The 21,335-nt window shown below is 36.2% G+C and overlaps 1 protein-coding gene across 2 annotated transcripts in view; it reads left to right on the top strand.

The window, feature by feature from the left end:
- The window catches only part of LOC149797634 (motile sperm domain-containing protein 2-like), a 90,254-nt gene that overhangs the window by 54,786 nt on the left and 14,133 nt on the right, over positions 1–21,335 (top strand). For both annotated transcript variants that reach the window (XM_089962527.1, XM_089962526.1), the window contains 4 exons: positions 6,481–6,764; positions 10,024–10,123; positions 16,180–16,276; positions 21,090–21,213. In XM_089962527.1, coding sequence (XP_089818653.1) covers positions 6,481–6,764; positions 10,024–10,123; positions 16,180–16,276; positions 21,090–21,213 — 605 coding nt within the window. The remainder of the gene's footprint in view (positions 1–6,480; positions 6,765–10,023; positions 10,124–16,179; positions 16,277–21,089; positions 21,214–21,335) is intronic.

Raw genomic sequence — 21,335 nt, 5'->3', positions numbered from 1 at the left:
TATTGATGGATGTCTTGAAAATCTTCCTATGAAGAGATGCTCACTATGATGGGGCTTTTTTTACCATGTCCTAAATGAATATTATCCAAGTTGTACGTTCAGTATGGTTGCCATGATGACTGTCTGAAAAATAGTGTTGCCTTCACTCCCTCTGACATGGTGTTTTCACTGAAAGACCTCTAAAGATGTCTGCTTGCAAAAGCTGAAACTGGTGCCAAGCTGTTGTCCATTATGTGACCACAGAGAGCTTTGGGGCATATCACAATGCCTACCACTGTATCATAGAGAGTGATGAGGAGTTTGGGGCATATCACAATGTATACCACTGTATCATAGAGAGTGATGAGGAGTTTGGGGCATATCACAATGTATACCACTGTATCATAGAGAGCAGCAACTCTATTGAAATTTAGAAGAATTATATCTTGTTACAATGTCATTAAAAGTTATCCATCAATGAGGCACAAGCTGGGTGTTGTATTTTTTCATACACTTTGAATTCTTGCGACTTTTTGAAGTATTATAACAAGAAGACAAGAAAAAAACCAATGTCATTTTCAATTGTCTTGTTTAAAAATGCATATTCTTAAAAATATTCTAGTCCATGTGCTAGAAAGATTGAATCTTCATTTTGTTATAAAAAACAAAAAGTGCTTGAATTGGTATCTTAAGGTTTAATGCATCAATAATTTATACCCAGTTTAAAAGTACTGTAAATTATTGAGTTTCTTTGTACAACTGAATATATTTAATTATGTTTGGTTTATTAAATTTGCCCTGAAGTTTCCTTGGAAGTGCAGTTTGCATGTGTATTAAAGTACGTAGTGTGAGAAAAACTTACAGGTCAAAACCTATATTCCATTTGAAAAATGAAGATAAATCCACTCACCCTGTTTAAATCCATTGCTTTTATGTGTGCCATTCAAACAATTTAAAAATTCCAAAGTTAAAAAGTAAAAGCCTCTTAAGTATGTCTCACAGAGGGGAGCAGTGTTCAATGGCTTGTACATTACCTTTCATAAAAACCCAGATGCCTATCATAAAAACCCAGATGCCTAAATGAATTTTTAAAAATGATACTAAAAAGTTTCAAATGAATTTTTAAAAATGATACTAAAAAGTTTCAAACAAAAATGTGAGGAAGAGGGAGAAAAGTAATAAATACAAAAGCACAAAGTGATGATAAATTTTTAGTGCTTCTTTCAGTTACAATGATACGAATTCAGCAGTGTTTTAAATCCCTGCTCAACCAGATACCTGTTAGTGGATGAAAGAGAATGAACTTATCATGATCTTGTACATGGAAGCATATGGTATGGCCCTACATCTGGCCACTGTCAGTCATCCATTGTCCACTGTCTGTCATCCATTGTCCACTGTCTGTTATCCATTGTCCACTGTCTGTCATCCATTGTCCACTGTCTGTTATCCATTGTCCACTGTCTGTTATCCATTGTCCATTGTCTGTCATCCATTGTCCACTGTCTGTCATCCAGTGTCCACTTTCTGTCATCCATTGTCCACTGTCTGTCATCCATTGTCCACTGCCTGTCATCTATTCTGTGTTGTCCATTGCTGTTTTCTACTTGTACAAAATTGCCTGACTGATTATTATAAAATTTGGTAGGAATGTACCTCAGGATATGTCCTACAAATATTATGCTCATGGTGGCTGGTCTAGCACTATTGTTGCTTACATTGCAACAAAACTAGTAAATCAGTCAGTTTGATGAAACTCAGCAGGAATGTTTCTTGACATATGCCTTATCAAAAATTATCTAGAGTGGGTTCTTTAGCAACAGTCTTCCATAGTAACCAAAATGTTTTTGACATTTGTTACAGATGTGCTCAGCCAGCTTGATCAGATTTGGTGGGATTATTTTTTGCTTCATGCCCCTAAATGTTTTGTTAGGGATGGCTGCTTTAAAGTGGTATAGATTGCTTAGAAACCAGTTAGAAGACATATTTTTGGACTTTTTATCAATGGATGATTTCTGGCAGGCCAGGGTGTGTCAGGTGCTCACCATTACAGATTATTCACACATCCGACCTCTGTTTGTGTGGGTTCAAGTTTTGTCCTGGCCAGCTTGGGTATTTGAGCAAGTTTGCAAGTAACTTCTCATGGGTCCATGGTTCTTTCTGGTTTTTTTCCAGGTTCTCCCTCCATGAATATACTAGCCGCCATGTATAGTCTATCATGTGCTGAAAGATTGTGTTATATTCACCAATATAAACCCCAAAAGCAAAATTTTCCCTGAGGCTTCTCCAGTATTCTTTCTTCACCAACTATATTGGCCACCATGTATAGCCATAATGTAGCGAGACATGGCTTTAAATCAGCAGATGCAAACCTACATTGGCTGAGCCAGATCAGTCAAAATTATTAAGAATGTTTCTTATACCATGTTCTATATAAAAAATTTGTTCAGAGTACCTCCTTGATCATCCTATTTTGCATCTTTTTCTCTTAAATAAGTCAGTTTTTATCACACTTCAGAGTATAGTTTGTTATCACATGCTCATGCATAATTGATTCCCTGTGTATGATGTGGATTCTTTAGCAGGTGGGTGGAAAACCTAGTTTTGACTTTTTCTCAAAATATAGGTGAGCCAGTTTTGATCAAGCTTGATACAAGTGTTTCTTAGGACATGCAATATTGAAATTGGGTCCTGAGTGACTCCTTTACCAGTGTTGCAACTTTGATAACAACCATATGGAAAACCTATCTCTAGTTTTATCAGCAGAACTACTGGGTCAATTTTAGTCCATCCTCATAGACATGTTCAGTTAAAATTGTGATTTGGGTGGCGTCAGTAGCAAACAGTGTTGGTTAGTTAGCAACCATATTGAAAACCTCTTGTTTACTTCACTTAAACAGGAACTCAGAATTATGTCAAGGGTGGTTCCCTTAGCAGTGGTGTAGCTTCCATAGCAACCATACAGAAAACCTATTTCCTAGAACATGCTTTATTAAAATTTCATCCAGGTGACTCCCTTATCAATGATATGACCCCCATAGCAACCATATGGCAGATCTGTTTTCAGCGTCTTCTACAGAACAACTGAGTTCATATTGGTCAAACGTGGTAGACATGTTATATCAGAATTGTGTTATGGGGTGGCTTCCCTATCAACAGTGTGATTTCCTTAGCAGCCATTTTGAAAACCTATTTTTTAATTCTTCTCTAAAACAGATGATCCATTTTTTAATCAGATTTGGTGGGAGTGATTGTTCTGTCAAAATTGCATACTATGGCTTCTTTTGGAACCATATTGAAAACTATTTTCAGCTTCTCTGGAAAACTGAACCAGTTTTGTTAAAACTTGATGAAACTATTTTTAGAACATGCTTTGTAGAAAATTATGTATAGGATGTCTATACTAGCAACAATGTGTCTTCCATAGACTGGTTTACATAACAGTCATATGAATAGCCTCATTTAATGTGATCAAACCTGGTTGGAGTCTTTGATAGGATATACTCTGTCAAAATAAGTTTGACATGGTTTTCATAGCAGTGGTGTGACTTTTGTAGCAAACATGGAAAACACATTTGTGAGAATGGCTTGGCCAATTTTGATGAAACATGGTAAGAATGTTAATTTTAGACATGCTGTATTAAAGTTGTGTCTGTTGTGGCTTCCTTAGCAACAGTGTGATTTTGCCTACAAGAGATACTCATCTCTCATCAAGTATTGCTAGATGTTACCAGTGTATAAATAAGCTGTCATAGAACAACTTCCTAAAATGGCCCCACCATATCAGACCAGATCTGATGAGCAGAGTTCTGGCATGAATACCTTTCTTGTTTCATACAATAGATTACAATGCACCATCTAGTTTAGCTGAAGTTACTCACAGTAGAAACGGTTAGTCAGTATGTTAAATACCACCAATTTCTGTCATTTAGCTTGAAATTATCTTGACATGGATGTCCAGAAATGCTGCCAAGATGTGAATGCTGGAATCATGAAAGTAAAACTTTAAAATTTGTGCGCTGGAGAGCACTGATACATGAGAACTTGTGCAAATTAGTTTAAATGTACGTTGTGCAGTTTACAGTTTTTACTTTGAACCAATAAAATGCATATCATAAAAAAATTATCACAGCCATCTGAGGTCTCTTAGTGCTTGTCATGACCTTTGTCTCTTTTTAGGTCATCAGGTCAACAGTTAAAGTAGGATTTGAGTTATCTCTGATAAATGGTCATGAGAATGGCTAGTGCATGGTCATTAGTGCATGTACAACTGATTTTGGAATTATTGCCCCTCCCCCGTCTTTTTGCAAAAAAGGGAGGGTCATCTTTCTACTGGGCACCCATTTGTTTCCACTCTATAATATTAAGACTTTCTGAGATTATGGGATGAACCTTGGTACACTAGTAGACTATGATTGGAAGGTGTGTTGAGCACAACATGGATTTGGGGGTTATCTTCAATGTCAAGGTCATGACTCAGTATTTTAAGTTTTCCCTCACACTTTCCATTTGTCTATAACACTGAAGCCATATGAGAGCATGGATAAAACTTTATATATTTATGTATCATTGTTAGAAAGTGTGTTGTGCACTACATTGGGGGTGGGGGCTGTCTTCAATGTCAAGGTCTTGTTTTTTTTTAGTTTTCCCTCACACTTTCCATTTGCCTATAACATTGAAGCCAACACTAAAGCCATATGAGAGCAAGGGATAATACTTTATATATTTAGGTATCATTGTGTTGTGTACCATATTTAGTGTACTACTTTCAAAGTCAAGATTGAATCTACAGTTTCAATACACTTTTCATTCTACTCTATAACACAGGAACTGTTTGTGATTAAGGAATGAAACTTCATAACTTATACATTGTCATTATTATGTGTATTGTATACCACATTGAGACATCACAGCTATGACTTATTATTTTAAGTTTTCTAGCAAAATTTATATTCTAACCAATAACTTCAGTGCTGTTAGAGAAAAAGGAATTAAACATGGTTTGCAAATATATTATCATTGGAGGGTGTGCTCTGAAACATATTGGTGATTTTGTCTTCAAGTTCACAGATCAGTGTTATCATTTTTCTATTAATTTCCACTCTATAACCTTTGACCTCTTTCAGCTTTACAATGAAACTTGGTATACTTTACATAATGGAAAGTGTCTCATGTACAAAATTAGGAAATTGTATCACTAAAGTCATGGTCATGGATCAGTGTTTTCATTTTTCTATCATCATTTTCCTTCTTCTCTGTTATTTAAAATATATTGTTTTGAGGTTTAGAGCTGAAACTTGGCATACTATTATATTTATATGAGCAGGTGTTTTGCATATTAGATTGGGGTTCCTATCATGCAGGACAAGGTCATGGGCCAGTATTAGACTTGTATATACGTTTTTTTTTCTATTCTACAACATTAGAACCATTTGAGATTAAAAGAACACATGCTGTATTTGTTATGTACCACATTCAAGGTCAAGGTTGCATGTCAATATTATTGGTTTCAGTTGTTTAAGATTTTCTCTTCTGCTCTTTAACTTATGATCTGTGAAATTTGGTACACTTGTATATTGTGATTAAATGTATTTCATTCTACATTTGAGGCCCTGTCAGAGTTACAGATATGATCACATTAGTTTCTGTTTCATATCTTCAAATTTGAGTTATTTGAGGTTTATGACTTTTGTGGTATATTTACATTTCTTTGATTGGTGGCATTTCAGGCATAATAGTGAAGCTTTTATCTTCATGGTCAAGGTCACTGATTGATTTCTTCTCTTTTTCCACACTTTTAACTCTAATGCCATTTGTGATAGAGACATGAAACTTGGTTTCTTTCCATGTTCACTTTGTAACTCAACTGGCCTTTTACAGTGGTCACAGCCATATTTAATTGCTGTATATTCTAAGTGATCTCAGCATTTTTAGGTTTATTTACTCATGAGATTATCTTTCATAATTTTCACAGAACTTTACTTTTCCACGCATATCATGGAATATTTTTGTCTGATGTAATCAAAAATAAATTTTTATTAGACTACACTCCTTCTCCTTACTTTAACATTCATCCTAAAGATGTAGCATTTGGTGGTATTATATGAGGCCAATTACCAAATCTAGCTGGTCCAGACCATTTAGTGGTATTTATGACTGACTGAACTAATGGTTCTGGTTTTTAGTCATAATGACAACTTCATCTATGCTATCATCATTTAATTTAGTTTTATATATGAAACTGTTTACAGTTTATTCACATGACAGTGTTAACAGGAAATCTATGATTTGTTGTTTAAAAAGCCTACAGGGTTGGCTCCTTTAGATATGCAGAGTGACCCACTGTTATATCTGATATGGAAAGGCCTTGACACTTCATAACTAAATTATACAAACTGCTATTAGGTGAATAAAATGTAACAGGTCGATTCAAGGCCTCTTCATCTCCAACAAAGAGAAAACATATTTTTAGATAAATGCAACCTTTCTTTTTTTTTCCAGGGAAGCATGCTTGCAAGATCAATACAGAAACCAGGTGGTGCCCCCATTGGTAGTTTGAACCATGGCAGTAACCCCTATGTTGGTGCCAACCCAGGCAGTCCCCCATATGGCAATGCCAGCCAAGGTGGTTTCCATTACAGTGGTGCCAACCCAGCCAGTGTCCACTATAGCAGTGCCAACCCAGGCGGTGCCCTTTTTGGCAGTGCTAACTATGCCACTGTACCTTATGCCAAAAGAGAGAACAGGGAAGATAACTCCTTTATTGGGAGGCTATTAACAGTAAGGTAATTCATTAATTAAGAAACATCCAAACAGATTTTTATCTCACCTGAATGCAATGTTTTTAATGTGATTGTAATTCATGCAATTTACATTAACAATTGTTATTAACAACTTAAAAAACTTCTTGACCAATGTGCACATGATTTTATGTGGAGAATTCTGGCATAAATGCCTTTAATTCATTCGGCTCTGATCCCATCTGTAAGCGTGATCCGGTTTCTGCATTCATTGGCTGATCCCGCCTGTAGTTGTGGATTGTTTACTGCATTCAGTGTCCGATTCCGTCTCCAGGCATGATAAATGTGTGTTTGATACAACATCTCTGATTGGTTACAATGGTTTTTTTCCAAGAACTAAACAACTATTAAACCAATCAGAAATGATTTTGCTTTTCATTTGTGGAAATTTGAATTGTTCAGAAGCCAAGGGTTACTGTTTGAAAGCAGTTTCACTGCACGTGTTCTGTTCATGAAAAATCATAAATTATGGCGGACGTAATAGTGGTTTTTGATGAGAGCAAAAATGAGGAGTTTCTCGGGTTTGATCTCGAAAATATTGAGCAAGCTGAGGAACGATATGTTCAGTATATTGAATCATCAGAAGATGAGGATGCTGACAGCGATGATGATAGAGTTCTTGCGGATAAACGTTGCATATGATTTTGTAAATAGTGTATAAATAAGTTGTGAAAAACTTGGACAAATGGGAAAAAAAATACATCACTGTGTAGACAAATGCATTTGGAGTAAATGGTGAAAATTTTGTGGATTTTAATTGGACATAAGAAGAGAAATTAAGGTAAGAGTGAATGCATGTGCACAATGTTTTCAAAATTTTTTGAACAGGTAAAAACTCTGGGGCCCAAGCAGCTAGACACTTAGTGCTTCTGGGGCATAGCAGCAGAGATATTGATAATAGTGCTGGGGCTGAATGAGTTAAAGTCTGTTATATGGACACCAACCTGTTATCAAACATGGTTACCTTTACTAAAAACTGAAAAATTTCATCAGCTTTTTCTCAAAAATTACACAACAGAATTTGTCCAAATTAACAGAAAGCATCATGGCATGAAGGTCTTTCAGATTTGTTCAAATGATGATGATCCACCATTAAATATGCCCATCATTAAAAACCCTTCAACAGCTTATTCTCAATAAAAGCTCAACAGAATTTGACCAAATTTAGCAGAAATGGTCCTGGTATAGTAGAATTGCAGTTTTATTCAAATGATGCTGATCCACGATAAAATATGTCTGCCATTGCAAAAAAAAGTGAAACCCTTTAAATTACTTTGTTGTAAAGAAGTGCCCCACAGAATTTAACCAATTTAGACCGAATGTAATCAGGCATAGAGGTCTTACAGTTTGTTACAAATGTTGATCTGTCATTACAAAAAATGCAATGAATTGAAACAACTTCTAAACAACCACTTAATAGAATATCATCAACTTTGACAGGAAGCATTTAATTTTGCTGAGCTTTACTTCCTTTGCTGATACCTAATTGCTTCCTAAATTGCCTTCAGAAATGAATCACTTGAACAATATTCCAACAACTGAAATAATCATGCTTTGCATTATTTATATATGGAGTGAAAATCTGACTTCAAAGAAATGTCGCTGCCATTCACAAACTTTTCAAGAATCTTTAATATTCATTTGATAGCTTAAACATTTTCATTTGAGGCAATGATACATAATAAGTTTTGTTTTCCTACATGCATCTCTTTGATTTATCTATACTAGGTTGTTCTACTTCATGATATTTACCTATGCAAATTGGCACAGTGGGCTCACCCGCTGTTAGTCTTCAAACTCCTCCCACTAGCTGTTGACATCCAACTAGTAATATGTGAAATGGTGGTTTATATACCTGACCTCTTTACCTTTCAATTACTGCTATTTAAACTGCACAGAGGATAGTTTTACATCAGCTCCAGTTATGACAGGTTGCTGTTATTCACGCAAAATACAGTGGGCATAATGAAGTGAAGTGGTGGGTATTTTGTTTCTTTCCATTTTCGAAGATTACTGAAATTTTAGTATTTTTCTAAATACGCCAGTTTCAGGGCTTTCTTGAAGAATTTTTTTTTATTTGCATGACAGATCATGTTATGGCAGGTATGTCAACATCTTAAAAACAAACTTCTGCATTTCATCATGAAAAATTAAACTGGCAAATATAAATAGTGGGGAATATAATTTTTACATATTTTTTTAAATCATGAGAAATTTGTTGGTCATCAGCAAACCACCATATTGAGAAGCAGTAAAATGTCAGTTTACAGTAGTTCTGATATAAAACTTTTGATGTCTTGACATTATATCACATGGATCATAATTGTAAGATCACAATTATATGACTGGACTTTATTGGCAGTCACTAAACAAAAATATCAATGTACTGTATCAGTTCATAAGTAAAACTTTACATTTTTATTTAATTTCGAATGAAATTTATGAAACTTGTATGACAATTTTATTAGCAAAAGTCTGATTATTAAGACAAGACTTATAATTCATCTAGATAACGTAACTGATTTGGTCATAGTATTAGATTCATAATCCAAGGCTCTCAAGATTTGATGCCAACCCAGGTCAGCCAGGATCAGCATCCTCATTGTGTCTTGGGAAAGTCTCATGGTTGCCATTGTCTCAGCATGATAAAGTATTGAAAGTGTTGTTACAGACTAGGCAACAAGAACCCAGTTTTGGTTACTGGAAAATAAAGATAATAAAATAAAATACATGTTAAAAGACCTTATATCGCACATGTTAATCCATTTTACTGTGAATATGAATTATTTATATCAAGTCCTCAGATCTCCCATAGCATAATCTTAAGTTGTGGAATGTGTTAATTTTTTTATGCCTAGTAACAGCAACTTCATTTAATCTGTGTGATAATGAAGGTAATCAAAGTGATTTTGATTGAATTTTTAATTTTTAATTGGCTTTAAAATATGTACTTTGTATTTGAAAATTTCTTTTCTGATTGAAAATTATTAAAGATTTTGAAGAACTATGCCATCAGGAAAATCTGAGGAAAATTTACAGGGTATACGTATTTAGGCCAGTGATGATATACGGTATCAGTATATGAAAACATTATCATTAATTAAAATGGTTGGTATATAAAGGATAAAGATGCAAACAGTTTAGTGGGAACAATGAGCATGCAGTTGTTTATAATCTTAAATTTGAGATGATAACTCAGGGTTCTGTTTGAAATATTAACAAGAAACATCTGTACTTTTTCCAGCCCAGCTGAAGAGCTTGTGTTTATTATTGACAGTGGAGGGAAGGAAGCTGGGACCATTATATCACTGAAGAACACACTTCCTCATTCTATAGCCTACAAGGTATTTAGAATATGTCTATTATTTTGTAAAACATTGATATTTTGTTGAACCAGTGTTGGTGGAAGTTTGAAAAATGCTGGAACCATCATGACTGAAGAACACTTTTCTGCATTATATAGCCTTCAAGGAATTCAGTGTGTATCAATTTATTTTTATGCAACATTGATTTTTGTTATGCCTGCATTGGTGGTAGTTGACATGTTGGTCATTTTGGTAAGTGTTTGCATCCATTTGTTTCTCTGTCCATCTGCATGTCAATCCAAACCCAAGAATAATTTCAATCTTAGAGCCTTTTCTAACTCATTAAATGACCGAATTATTGAATGATGGAGTGGCCTCAACATGCATGCTATGACCAGCGTCTTGTTGGGATTTGACAACAGTCACTAGTTACTAATGACCAAACATAAAACTCTCAGGTTTGACTACATCATTCTAAAGTCTTGATTCAAAGTTTCACAGAAGAGGAAATGAAGAATATAGGCAACCATCATCTAAAATTCTAATGGAGAATTCATTTGAATTTCTAAGTGACTGCTCTATGTTCAACTCGATTCTTTCCACTACTTTATTGAATTGAGAGTTTCTGTACTCATAAAGTCACTAAAATAGGAGCATAACACAAATATTGGTATGCACATTGTAAAGAAAATAACATTGTTATCCTTGCACTGGAGTACAGAAAAATAATTAAGAAAGAAAGAAAAATGTACAACTTGTTTGCACTTATTATGTAAGAAAGTAATGCAAAACTTCTTAGATCCAATTTAGTGCATGTGTCAGACTTTAGTTTCAATATGTGAACTGAACATATCAAGTCAATGTTTTACACATGCAAAATGATGTCAATACCTCATTCAGATACATTTTTGCACCAATGGGAAAATTGAACTTAATTGTTTCTTATTCATCATAGTAAGAATTTCTGTATAAAAAGTGAACCCCAGTACACTTGACCAATGGGATGATGTTTTAATAACAGTAGTAATACATTGTCTGCTGTTATTGCATTGCATTTATCTTTTCCTGATGTTGGTCCCCAGTCTAAGGTCATTAGTTCCTTTTCTAATTAGCTAATTAGTAATTGGAGGTATTGGAGCCCTTGCATCTGTCACTTGGACACTAAGTGCTTCATCTTTAGGCATCTTTTGACAGTTCTACAGTCAATCGTATCCTTGTTTGGTATATTTGCTTGTTTTGCCACAGTCATTGTTTTTTTTACTTCGTGTGAATCTATGTCCATTTTCATTGATTTTGAGGGTTTTGAGTTCATTGCTACTGAAGCAGTGCATCTTGTTTTTTGTCCTTCTAATTGTAACTGGTTTTAGAGTATCTCCTTTCCATTTTCAGTTTGCTTCATTGTTATATTTATATATTTCCTTTCAGTATTCAATAAGGCCATGAAGTATTGGCAAATGTGGGCACTGAGATGCTAGATGTGACACCCTACCTACCTGTCTTGCACAAGTGTACGAGTATACACGTATTTGTTGCTTGTGGCCCAGCCAGGTTTGGGACATGACAGAATCTTGAGAACTGGTCTATGGGAAGGGATTGGGTTGATAACCCTTTCTTTTTTATATCTCCTGTTCAGCTCCTACAGAGCTTGTGGCCATGTATCCAATTTTTGACCATGCCACTATGGATGGTTTTGCTGTGGATCCATTGATCAGCACATCAGGCATGACCTAGATCTTACCTGCCTCCTGAGTAACAGTGAACTGAATCTGAAATTATCTAAAGGCCAAGAAGGAACTAGATGGCAGAAAGGTCAGTCTGTCCCATAGTCTATGCTTTTGAACTTGGTCTCAGCCAAAACCTATTGGGCCTGTTTGCTTACTTAGTCATCCAGGTAGTAGTACCTGAACCTGTCTCACAGTCAAGGCTTTTGAGACACTGAAACTGACTGATGGTTACTATAGACTACAATCTCACATACTGACCTGAAGCAGGATATAGTCTTGGATACCTCCAAGGTTTCACTCAATCACAGCAAAGGTCTTTTATTATCTATCACTCTGGATGTAGAGATGCTGTATGGAGGGCTGATTCCTTCAGTGGCCTTTCAGGAAAAACTGATCAGCAACACTGGTCCCTGACCATGGTACCAGGCTCCTCTAAATAGGTAAAAAATTATACTTCTGGCAGGTCTAGAGCTTCTTCTGGATTAAATGTGGAAATAATCAAAATTGAAATGATCACCATTTGAATCCCCTTTCTGCTTATCATTCTCATGCTGAGGTTTCAGGAGGACTCATAAGAGGAAGTTTACAGATCACTCCACCTTCTCTAAGAAGGGAGTCAGCCCGCCCAAGGAGTTGCACCCTCTTTTGCAGTAGTCTCTTTCCATTGTCCCTTTGGCTTGGTTGGATTTCTTGGATGATGCTTGTGTTCTTTTACCAATAAGGGAGGATTGCCAGCTTTACTTCTAGAACCCTCTATCCATTTTTCAAGGACTTGATTCTGTTCCTCCAGTCTCTACTGTTATCTCTGTGGGAAGACATGTGAACCCATCTAAATAACAGTGAGGGTGAGAACATTAGATTTTATTGCCATATTTTCTGTTTCAAAGAGAGGATATGTTTGACTCCTCATTGATCTTTTCCCTTTGAACAAATTCCTTCTGGAAGAGTATTTCAAGATGGAGATGACTTCCTCAGTCAGGAACACCATTAGGCTGAAGGACTGGGTGATCTATAGTGATCATCCAGTCCTTAATATAGTCCTTAACATAATATAGTTTATGTTCACATTCTTTGCATCAAAGCCAACATGAAAGTTGGCTGTTTTGTCTGGGACAGGAGCTTCTTCAATTTTGGGATCTTCATTGTGGCTTAACTTCCACTCCCAGAGCCTTTACTATTATAGTGATTTGTGTAATAGTAGCTCACATAAGGGTATTAGTTATTCCTTTACTTCAATGACTGGTTCATGGGCAATATCCTGAGATGTGGCCTAAGGGTTCTGTCTAAATGTCGAGAGATGATAACTTGGCTAGGCCTAATCCCTATCAGGAGAAGTAGGATCTTGTCCCATCTCAAAAATGTTTACATGGCGATGAATTTTCTCACCTGTCAAGGAACAGTCGATGTTCCTTCCAACTGAACCTCACAAAATATTTACATGGGGATGAATTTTCTCACCTGTCAAGGAACTGTCAGTGCTCCTTCCAACTGAATCTCACATATGCTTGCTCTCTTAGAAAGACTGAAGAGGAAGAAACTGTTGACATTTCATCTCTGCCTCCCTTTCTTTTCATTACTCTACACCTGACAGCGGACTTATTTCCCATCAGAAGGCTTCATATGCAGGCCCTCCTTTGAGTGAGCTGGAGACATCACAGTAATACCCCATCTGCCCATATTCCCTGGAATCCAAGTTTCATTATCTTCTGACTTGGTGAAAAGTTGGGACAGGTTTCTGATTGTAGTTCCAATTCACAATTCTTCCTTGACACCAATGGCCACAGATTTAGGCTGGTGGGCTTACTTTGAATTGGAGGGAGTAGTTCTGCAGTGTTAGTGCCAGTGGTCTCAAAATGAAGCTTCCATTCACATCAAGAATGTAGAAATGTGGGCTGTGTTTCTAACTCCTCAAGGGTATTCATCACTGCATCATGGATGCTACAAACAACATGTTAAACATGATGTATATCAGACACCTGGTGGGCACTTCTGCCCCTACTCTCTGCTTGAAAGTTTTAACCTCCTGCATTTAAAAGCATTAGAGGAGATTACTTTCAATCTATCACATTCTGGATTATTCATGCAGACAGCCTGTCAAGACAGAGATAAGCGGTCCTTTTTGATCGGGCGCTACACTAGTCATTAGCAGTGAGACATTTTCATTGGTGTTGAAGGCCAGTTGTAGACTTGTTCAGTGTGAAGCTGAACAACAAGCTTTCTCTTTATGTCTTTCCAGTGCCAGACCAGAAGGCATGGGTTAATGCCTTCAGTCAATGATCTTAGTGAATTATGACTGAGGAGGCATATACTGTCACTGCAGAGATGGTATCTCATGCACAGCACTCCTCAGTGACTGAAGAGGCATATACTGTCACTGCAAAGATGGTATCTCATGTACAGCACTCCTCGGTGACTGAAGAGGCATATACTGTCACTGCAGAGATGGTATCTCATGTACATCACTCCTCAGTGACTGAAGAGGCATATACTGTCACTGCAGAGATGGTATCTCAAGTACATCACTCCTCAGTGACTGAAGAGGCATATACTGTCACTGCAGAGATGGTATCTCATGCACAGCACTCCTCAGTGACTGAAGAGGCATATACTGTCACTGCAAAGATGGTATCTCCTGTACAGAACTCCTCAGTGACTGAAGAGGCATATACTGTCACTGCAGAGATGGTATCTCAAGAACTTCACCCATGAAACAGTCTTCTTTCCCACCCTATCATCGGCAAGGAGAATGCTTGTCATTGGACAAAGGCTGCTTACATTTCAATGGTATCCATGATTCTGTCTCTCCCTTTTGCCAACTGTTGTGCTGGGTTAAGAATTAGCTCCCTTTGATAGCTCCTGTTCCTACTAAAATCCCATGTCTCATTCATATCTGTGCTAGGGATGATCAAGTTAGACTTCTTTGTCAAGTTAGAGCTTTACAGTTCTATCCAGCTAAGCCACGGATAAAGAAAGGATCATAATAGTCTTTTTCGCTTTTAAAAGTATTGCTGATATTTTTGCATCCACTATCATGAGGTGGATTGTTCAAGCTTTTAAAAGATCTTAACAGTCTCTCTAGGAAAGAGAGAGAGAGATTAATCCTTCATGAAAATCAAGACCTATGAGGTCAGGGCTTTTGCTACATCTTGAGTCTTTTGAATCATTCATCCATGTCATGAAAGCAGCCTTTTGTCATTCTCACTCCTTCTTGTCTGTATTTTACCCATGGCATTTTACTTTTATTCATTGGCACATCAGTCATGGTATTTATGGTTTGGATGCAGTTGTGTCAGCCATCCTCCTGTCAGCAGTAGAAAATCCTGCTGACAACATGGTAAGTTCATTTTATGTCTTATGCAATCAGCCATCCACCAGACTGGCAAATTAGCAGCACAGTAATAGCAAGTAATGTATTACTGCTTTCCAAATATAGCTTTGAAGGGTCAGATCAATTTTAATTATGTAATAATTACATGCTCTTATAGAACAATTCTTTCCTCCCTGCATGCTCTGATGTCCTGATTTTCTCCAGGACCACTCTGGTGGCCTAGTGGTTAGAGCATCTGCCTCGGCTGCAGGAGGTCGTGGGTTCTATCCCTGGCTGAGTCATGCCAAAGACTTACAAAAATGGCACTAACAGCTGCCTCGCTTGGCGCTCAGCATTAAGAGGTTAGTGTTAGGACTGGTCGGCCTGGTGTCAGGATAATGTGACTGCGGCATGATGCCCCAGTGCTAGACATCACTATAAACTGCCACATTGCAGACATTGTAGCAATATGACTGAAAAATTGTTAAAAGCTACGTTAAAAATCCAAATCACATCACAACACATCACTGATGTCCTTCAATAGAATAGTCATTATTAAATGCCAGTTAACTATTAGATAAAGATAACCTTGAATCAGGTTCATTTCAGCATCTAGCTCTAGCAGATCATGTATGATTATGTATGGTATTGTGTCTCACTCAATCCAAGACTACCAGCATAATCTGGTACAGGGATACTGATAGTTGTTTCCTTAATGTCATAAGGTACAACAAAACTGTATCCAAACCTCAGCAAGATAACGTACATGAGGAAGGGAACTTTTGTGTAGACTTGGAGTTATTCAGTCAGAGCAGATTATTTAATGTGTCCTTTTTCATCATTTTTCCTCTCTCTCTCTCTCTCTCTGTCTCTCTCTGTCTCTCTCTCTCTCTCTCTCTCTCTATATATATATATATATATATAGCATTCACCTAAAAGCAAATCAATCTAAAAAGTTGGATGAGTTTTGTAACAGTTATCTTAGCATGTGCATGTATGTATTGAAAGTGTTTTTCCAGTCATGATGCAGATTATCATCACAAAACAATCCACTTTTATTGAAGGTCAAGACCACTTCTCCAGAAAAATACAGAGTTCGACCAAGTTTTGGTGTAGTAAAAGCTGGGACAACTGTTGAAGTAGTCATCATCCTACAACAAGGTAAAAAGTGCTGTTGTGTCTAATAGGGCGGTTGGCACGCAAATTTTGTAGCCTTGACAGACTGTCCTATTTACAACATAAAAAGCTGCTTCTAGTGTTTTGAATAGTTATTCATACATAAAAACATTGTGCATGGTGGAATAAAGGCTTTATAAGAATAGTGTGGTGATGTAAAATGGTTTGTTAACATTAAAGGAACTCACTGTACATGTATCATATCCTTTACTCATAAATCTTGTTAAATATTGCATGCATTCCTCTCAAAATATCTTTATATAATAAAGATATACATCGATCAAACAACGAGAATAAAATTTATATTTCAACATCACATTAATATGTACAAAAAATGAACAGTTAGGTATGATGTATATATCTTATTCTATACACTTATTCACTTGTTTTTTAAGAAATCCATTTTACTTCTTTGTTGACATGTTTTACTCAGCTGTTTGGTCTGAACATGTATCTCAATTATTGCCTTTTCCTGAATCAACTTTCCACTTGCTGGTATGTTTTTACTCCTTGCAACACAAAACCACTCCCATACTCGCTCTTTCAGATCTCCGTAAACTGTCCGTTGTGCCGTGGCATATTTCCTCTGAGCTTGTGCACCTTTCTGACATTCGTTTCTAATGGACTTCTTGTCTTTGATTACATTTTGAACTTGCGTTTTACCGACGCTTAAGCTGACTGCTATTTTGCAAGCGGTCTCCCCTTTTTCATTTCTTTCAATGACATTAATCCTTTCTTCCAGTATTAAAATTTTTCTATTTTTCAGCGGTGGTTCTGCCATTGTTATTAGTGTTGACGTTATAAAGACTATCAGTTTTGATCAGGTTTTGGGAAATGTGGAATAAATATATATTATGTACCAATGAATGAAACCAAAAGACATAATTAATTCATCAAGAAACTCTGAGACGAAGTTTAAATCAACAGCGCTATAGCTCGACAAACAAAGGTTGCGACCATCTGCACCCAGGTAAACAGATGGTGACTTGGTGAGACACTAACAAAAGAAATAAAAAATAATTTTTAAAAAAATCCGGAAATGATTCTCACTTACTAGTATTAAAGACAATGAGCTCATTCACCCTACAGCCATTATGGATTAACTGGAAAGACAAACGATGTACTCAAACGTACACTGAAGCCCTTTCAAACGATTTCTCACTGGGACATAAGGACTACCGGCATTTTGTGAGTTTTCATAAAGATGAAGAAAAAATACAAACCTCTAAATTGACTGCGTATATCCATCATTACTCCCTTTGATGTTACTCTTACTGGCTATTCACATGACTTTGGCACTACAATGGCGGTTAGTGACATGTACTTTAGTCTGGTTTACTGCAGTTTACAAATGACACCGTACGCTGGAGTTGTAAATTTCACAAAACTGGTACTGTAGCAAGACAAACTCTTTTAAAATACTTTATTAGAGCAATCTTTACTATATATGCAGTCTTTGTTACAAAGGATTAAATGATGGTTGGAGGTGTTTATCTCCATATATTGTTGTTCAACTATAGTTTTATTTAATGTGCACTTTGTTTGCATACTACATTTATCCCGAGCTCTAGTGTTTACAAAGGATTAAGTTAAGGTCAGTGGTGTCAATCTGTTTTTGTTTTTTTGGCGATGCGGTCGTTCATAGCAGTGTCAAAATGCATATTTTGCCAAGAAATCGCAGTCGCTGGTCACGTTCAGCAGGTGGTCATTCATAACAGAGCGTTTATATAGTAAAATCGATCCGTGCATTACGATTGTGGTCGGAAATGACAGGTGGTCGCTCATGACAGATTTTACTGTATTCAGCCTTTAGTAAAGAAAATCTCAGAAATCACTAGTATTCAGCCTTTAGTAAAGAAAATCTCAGAAATCACTAGTATTCAGTCTTTAGTAAAGAAAATCACAGAAATCACTAGTATTTAGCCTTTAGTAAAGAAAATCTCAGAAATCACTTGTATTTAGCCTTTATTAAAGAAAATCTCAGAAATCACTTGTATTTAGCCTTTAGTAAAGAAAATCTCAGAAATCACTTGTATTTAGCCTTTAGTAAAGAACATCTCAGAAATCACTAGTATTTAGCCTTTAGCAAAGAAAATCTCAGAAATCACTAGTATTTAGCCTTTAGTAAAGAAAATCTCAGAAATCACTAGTATTTTGCCTTTAGTAAAGAAAATCTCAGAAATCACTAATATTTAGCCTTTAGTAAAGAAAATCTCAGAAATTAACATTTAAGTACCTGCTACAAAGACATTTAAGTTCTTGATGCCTTGATCATGATAGTGGAAAGAAAAAAATTTGGTCCTGTTCCTGATACAGCTTTTTGAATGCCAGAGATGATGTGTAATGGTTATCCAATATGATGTATCCCATCTCAGTATCATAACAATGAATTCAGCACTGCAAATCACACAGTCTCTATTTAGTGTAGGACCCATGGTCTATGGCCAGTACAGTACCACAGTATACAAGTACCACAATAGACTGATTCCAGTCTGTGACTAGTATTGTTCCACAGTACCCAGGTGTCAAGACCAACCTTTGTTAGCCCATGGTCATTATTGAAACACAGTATCCTAGTAAAATTATGGAACCAGTCTATAACTTTGCTATTTGTCCATGGTCATTATGGATGCATCGATCTCAATTGCCATCATGAACCAGTGTCAAGCAGCTTCACTGCCTGTCACAACTTGCCAATATGGTACAGTTGCCTCTTAGCCAGTTAGAGCCATTTCCTTCAGTAGCTGATATGGATCCAGGTCTGTTCATAACCGTGAATTAGTTGATACCTATTATGGATCTATCTCAATCATATGCCATTACCAGCCAACATCAAACAGTTCCAGGATTGCCCATCAAGACTTACAACTGTGGCATTGGCAATGTGACATTTCAGTTTTGAATGTCTGGAACATCGACACCAGAGTAGTTTTCAGTAATATGACTTTGACTTTAGCAACCTCTGCATCAGTGCTATCCAACTACTTGGTTAACATTCTACAATAGGACCAGGTGTGTTATATCTTAGATCAAGTATGGGGGCACTCACCAGTTATTATGTACTTTTGAGAAATTGACATATGTAAGGTGAAGTTTTTTGCATTTGCACAATGGAGAGAATGCTGGCATACCTCTATGCCTAGCGGACGCAGCCAACAACACTAGGCCAGTCAGTTATTAAAGTACATATGAATGTTCTCTTTTTTTAACCACTGAGTGAAAGATTGGACCTAATTATCATTGGTTTTGAGAAAGCTAGACTTGTTTAAATCAGCAATTTGGGGATTATTTACCTGAGAAGCATTTGTGACTGCCATGAGACTTTATTGACATGATGTACATACAATGGCTTTGTCCACAAATATGTGAAGTGTGAGCTTCAGTACTCTGCTCTAATTAATATATATACATAGTGTTTAATTAATAATAGTGTTTCAAGAAATAATTATAGTATTTTAAAGGATTGTTATTTTTTTGGGATTAAAAATGCTTTCAGAAGAATTTAAATGTTTCAACAACAATTGTACTGGAATTAAGGATCGATTTGAATAAGTATTAAACTTAATTTTCATATACTGTTATTTTGTATTAATTTTTCTTTAATTTTTAGTATTACTATTGTTTGAATACCTTATGCTTTTTCTCTATTTTCTCTCTATTCTTGCGTACCTTACATATTGATTTAAGGCAGTGAGTGTAAACTTACAGCTATCGGATACCTTATCGAACATGTCCATTGAAACAATATAAAATGTATTTATAATTCTTGTTTCAAAAGGTTAAAATAAAAAATAAGAAAACATCTAAAAGCTAATATTTAATTACCAGATTACAGTATTGACCTTGATTTATCAAATACTAGTAGCTGTGTTAATCTCTAGGAATGAAACACTGTAAGAAAATGGGGGGGGGGATCATCCTACGTGTCTCATTTTTCGTTGGGGATTTAAATTCATGGTTCAGGGCTACAACAAAAACCAAAAAAATTGGTCCCCCACAAAAATTGATGAACTACAGTATCCCTTATTTCTTGAAAATTTATGCAAAAATTGCAATCCATGAAATATGGATACTGGTAATAACAGAAAAACCTTGAGCAACTTCTCAAAAACTGATCAGCAGAATTAGATCAAATTTTGACAGAAAGCGTCTTAGATCGAAGACTTTTAGAAGTTTATAGCAATAATGATGATCTGCTGTAGGCTATAATTACAAAAATAATAAAACTGTTTAAATAACTTTATCTGTAAAAACCACTCAGAAAAATCTTACTGACTTTGATAGAAACCAGGATGTTTCACAAGAGCTCTAAAGCACAGTTTGCTAACATTAAAGTGACAGTTCTTTATTTCAGAGTATTTCAGAACTACGAATAAAGAAGTTACTGACAATATATTTCAGAGTACAGCTATAATTTCTTATTTCAGGGTACTTTAGAACTGCCTGTCAGTGGCCGAGTGATCTAAAGCGCTCTCTGTTAATGATTACTGCCATCTCACCTCTGTCTGCGTGGGTTCGAGTCTCAGATTCGACCACTGTGAATATGTGAGAAAGCCTGCCAATAGCTTCTCGTGGGTTGGTGGTTCTTTCTGGGTTTTTTCCTGGGTTCTTCCTCCACCATTAATACTGGCTGCCATGTATAGCCTATTGTGTGCTGAAAAATGGTGTTAAACCCTACAACAACAACAACAAGAACTGCCTGTCAGGACATGTTACTAATAATTCTTTATTTTAGAGTTCTTCAAGACTGCCAATGAGGTCAAGTTATTAACAATGCAGCTATAATTCTTTATTTCAGAGTACTTCGCAACAGCACATAAGGACAAATTTCTCATTATGGCCATGGAAATGACAGATGGTGGAACAGAGAATATCACAGAGATATGGAAAAATGTTACAAAAGAATCTATTATGGAACATAGGTGAGAAATTTCCTCAAGTATACAAGATTGAGCTGGCCAGAATAGGCATGTTTAGGTCAGAGTGACTGTCAGATGTATGCAGTGTTTGACCAAAAAATTGAAAATTTTTGTCAGTAAAAGGA

The sequence above is a fragment of the Sinohyriopsis cumingii genome, chromosome 6 (genome assembly GCF_028554795.1).
Source record: "Sinohyriopsis cumingii isolate HCF-2022 chromosome 6, ASM2855479v2, whole genome shotgun sequence".
In the NCBI taxonomy this organism is placed as follows: domain Eukaryota; kingdom Metazoa; phylum Mollusca; class Bivalvia; order Unionida; family Unionidae; genus Sinohyriopsis; species Sinohyriopsis cumingii.
This window is presented reverse-complemented; position numbering and strand designations above follow the sequence as displayed.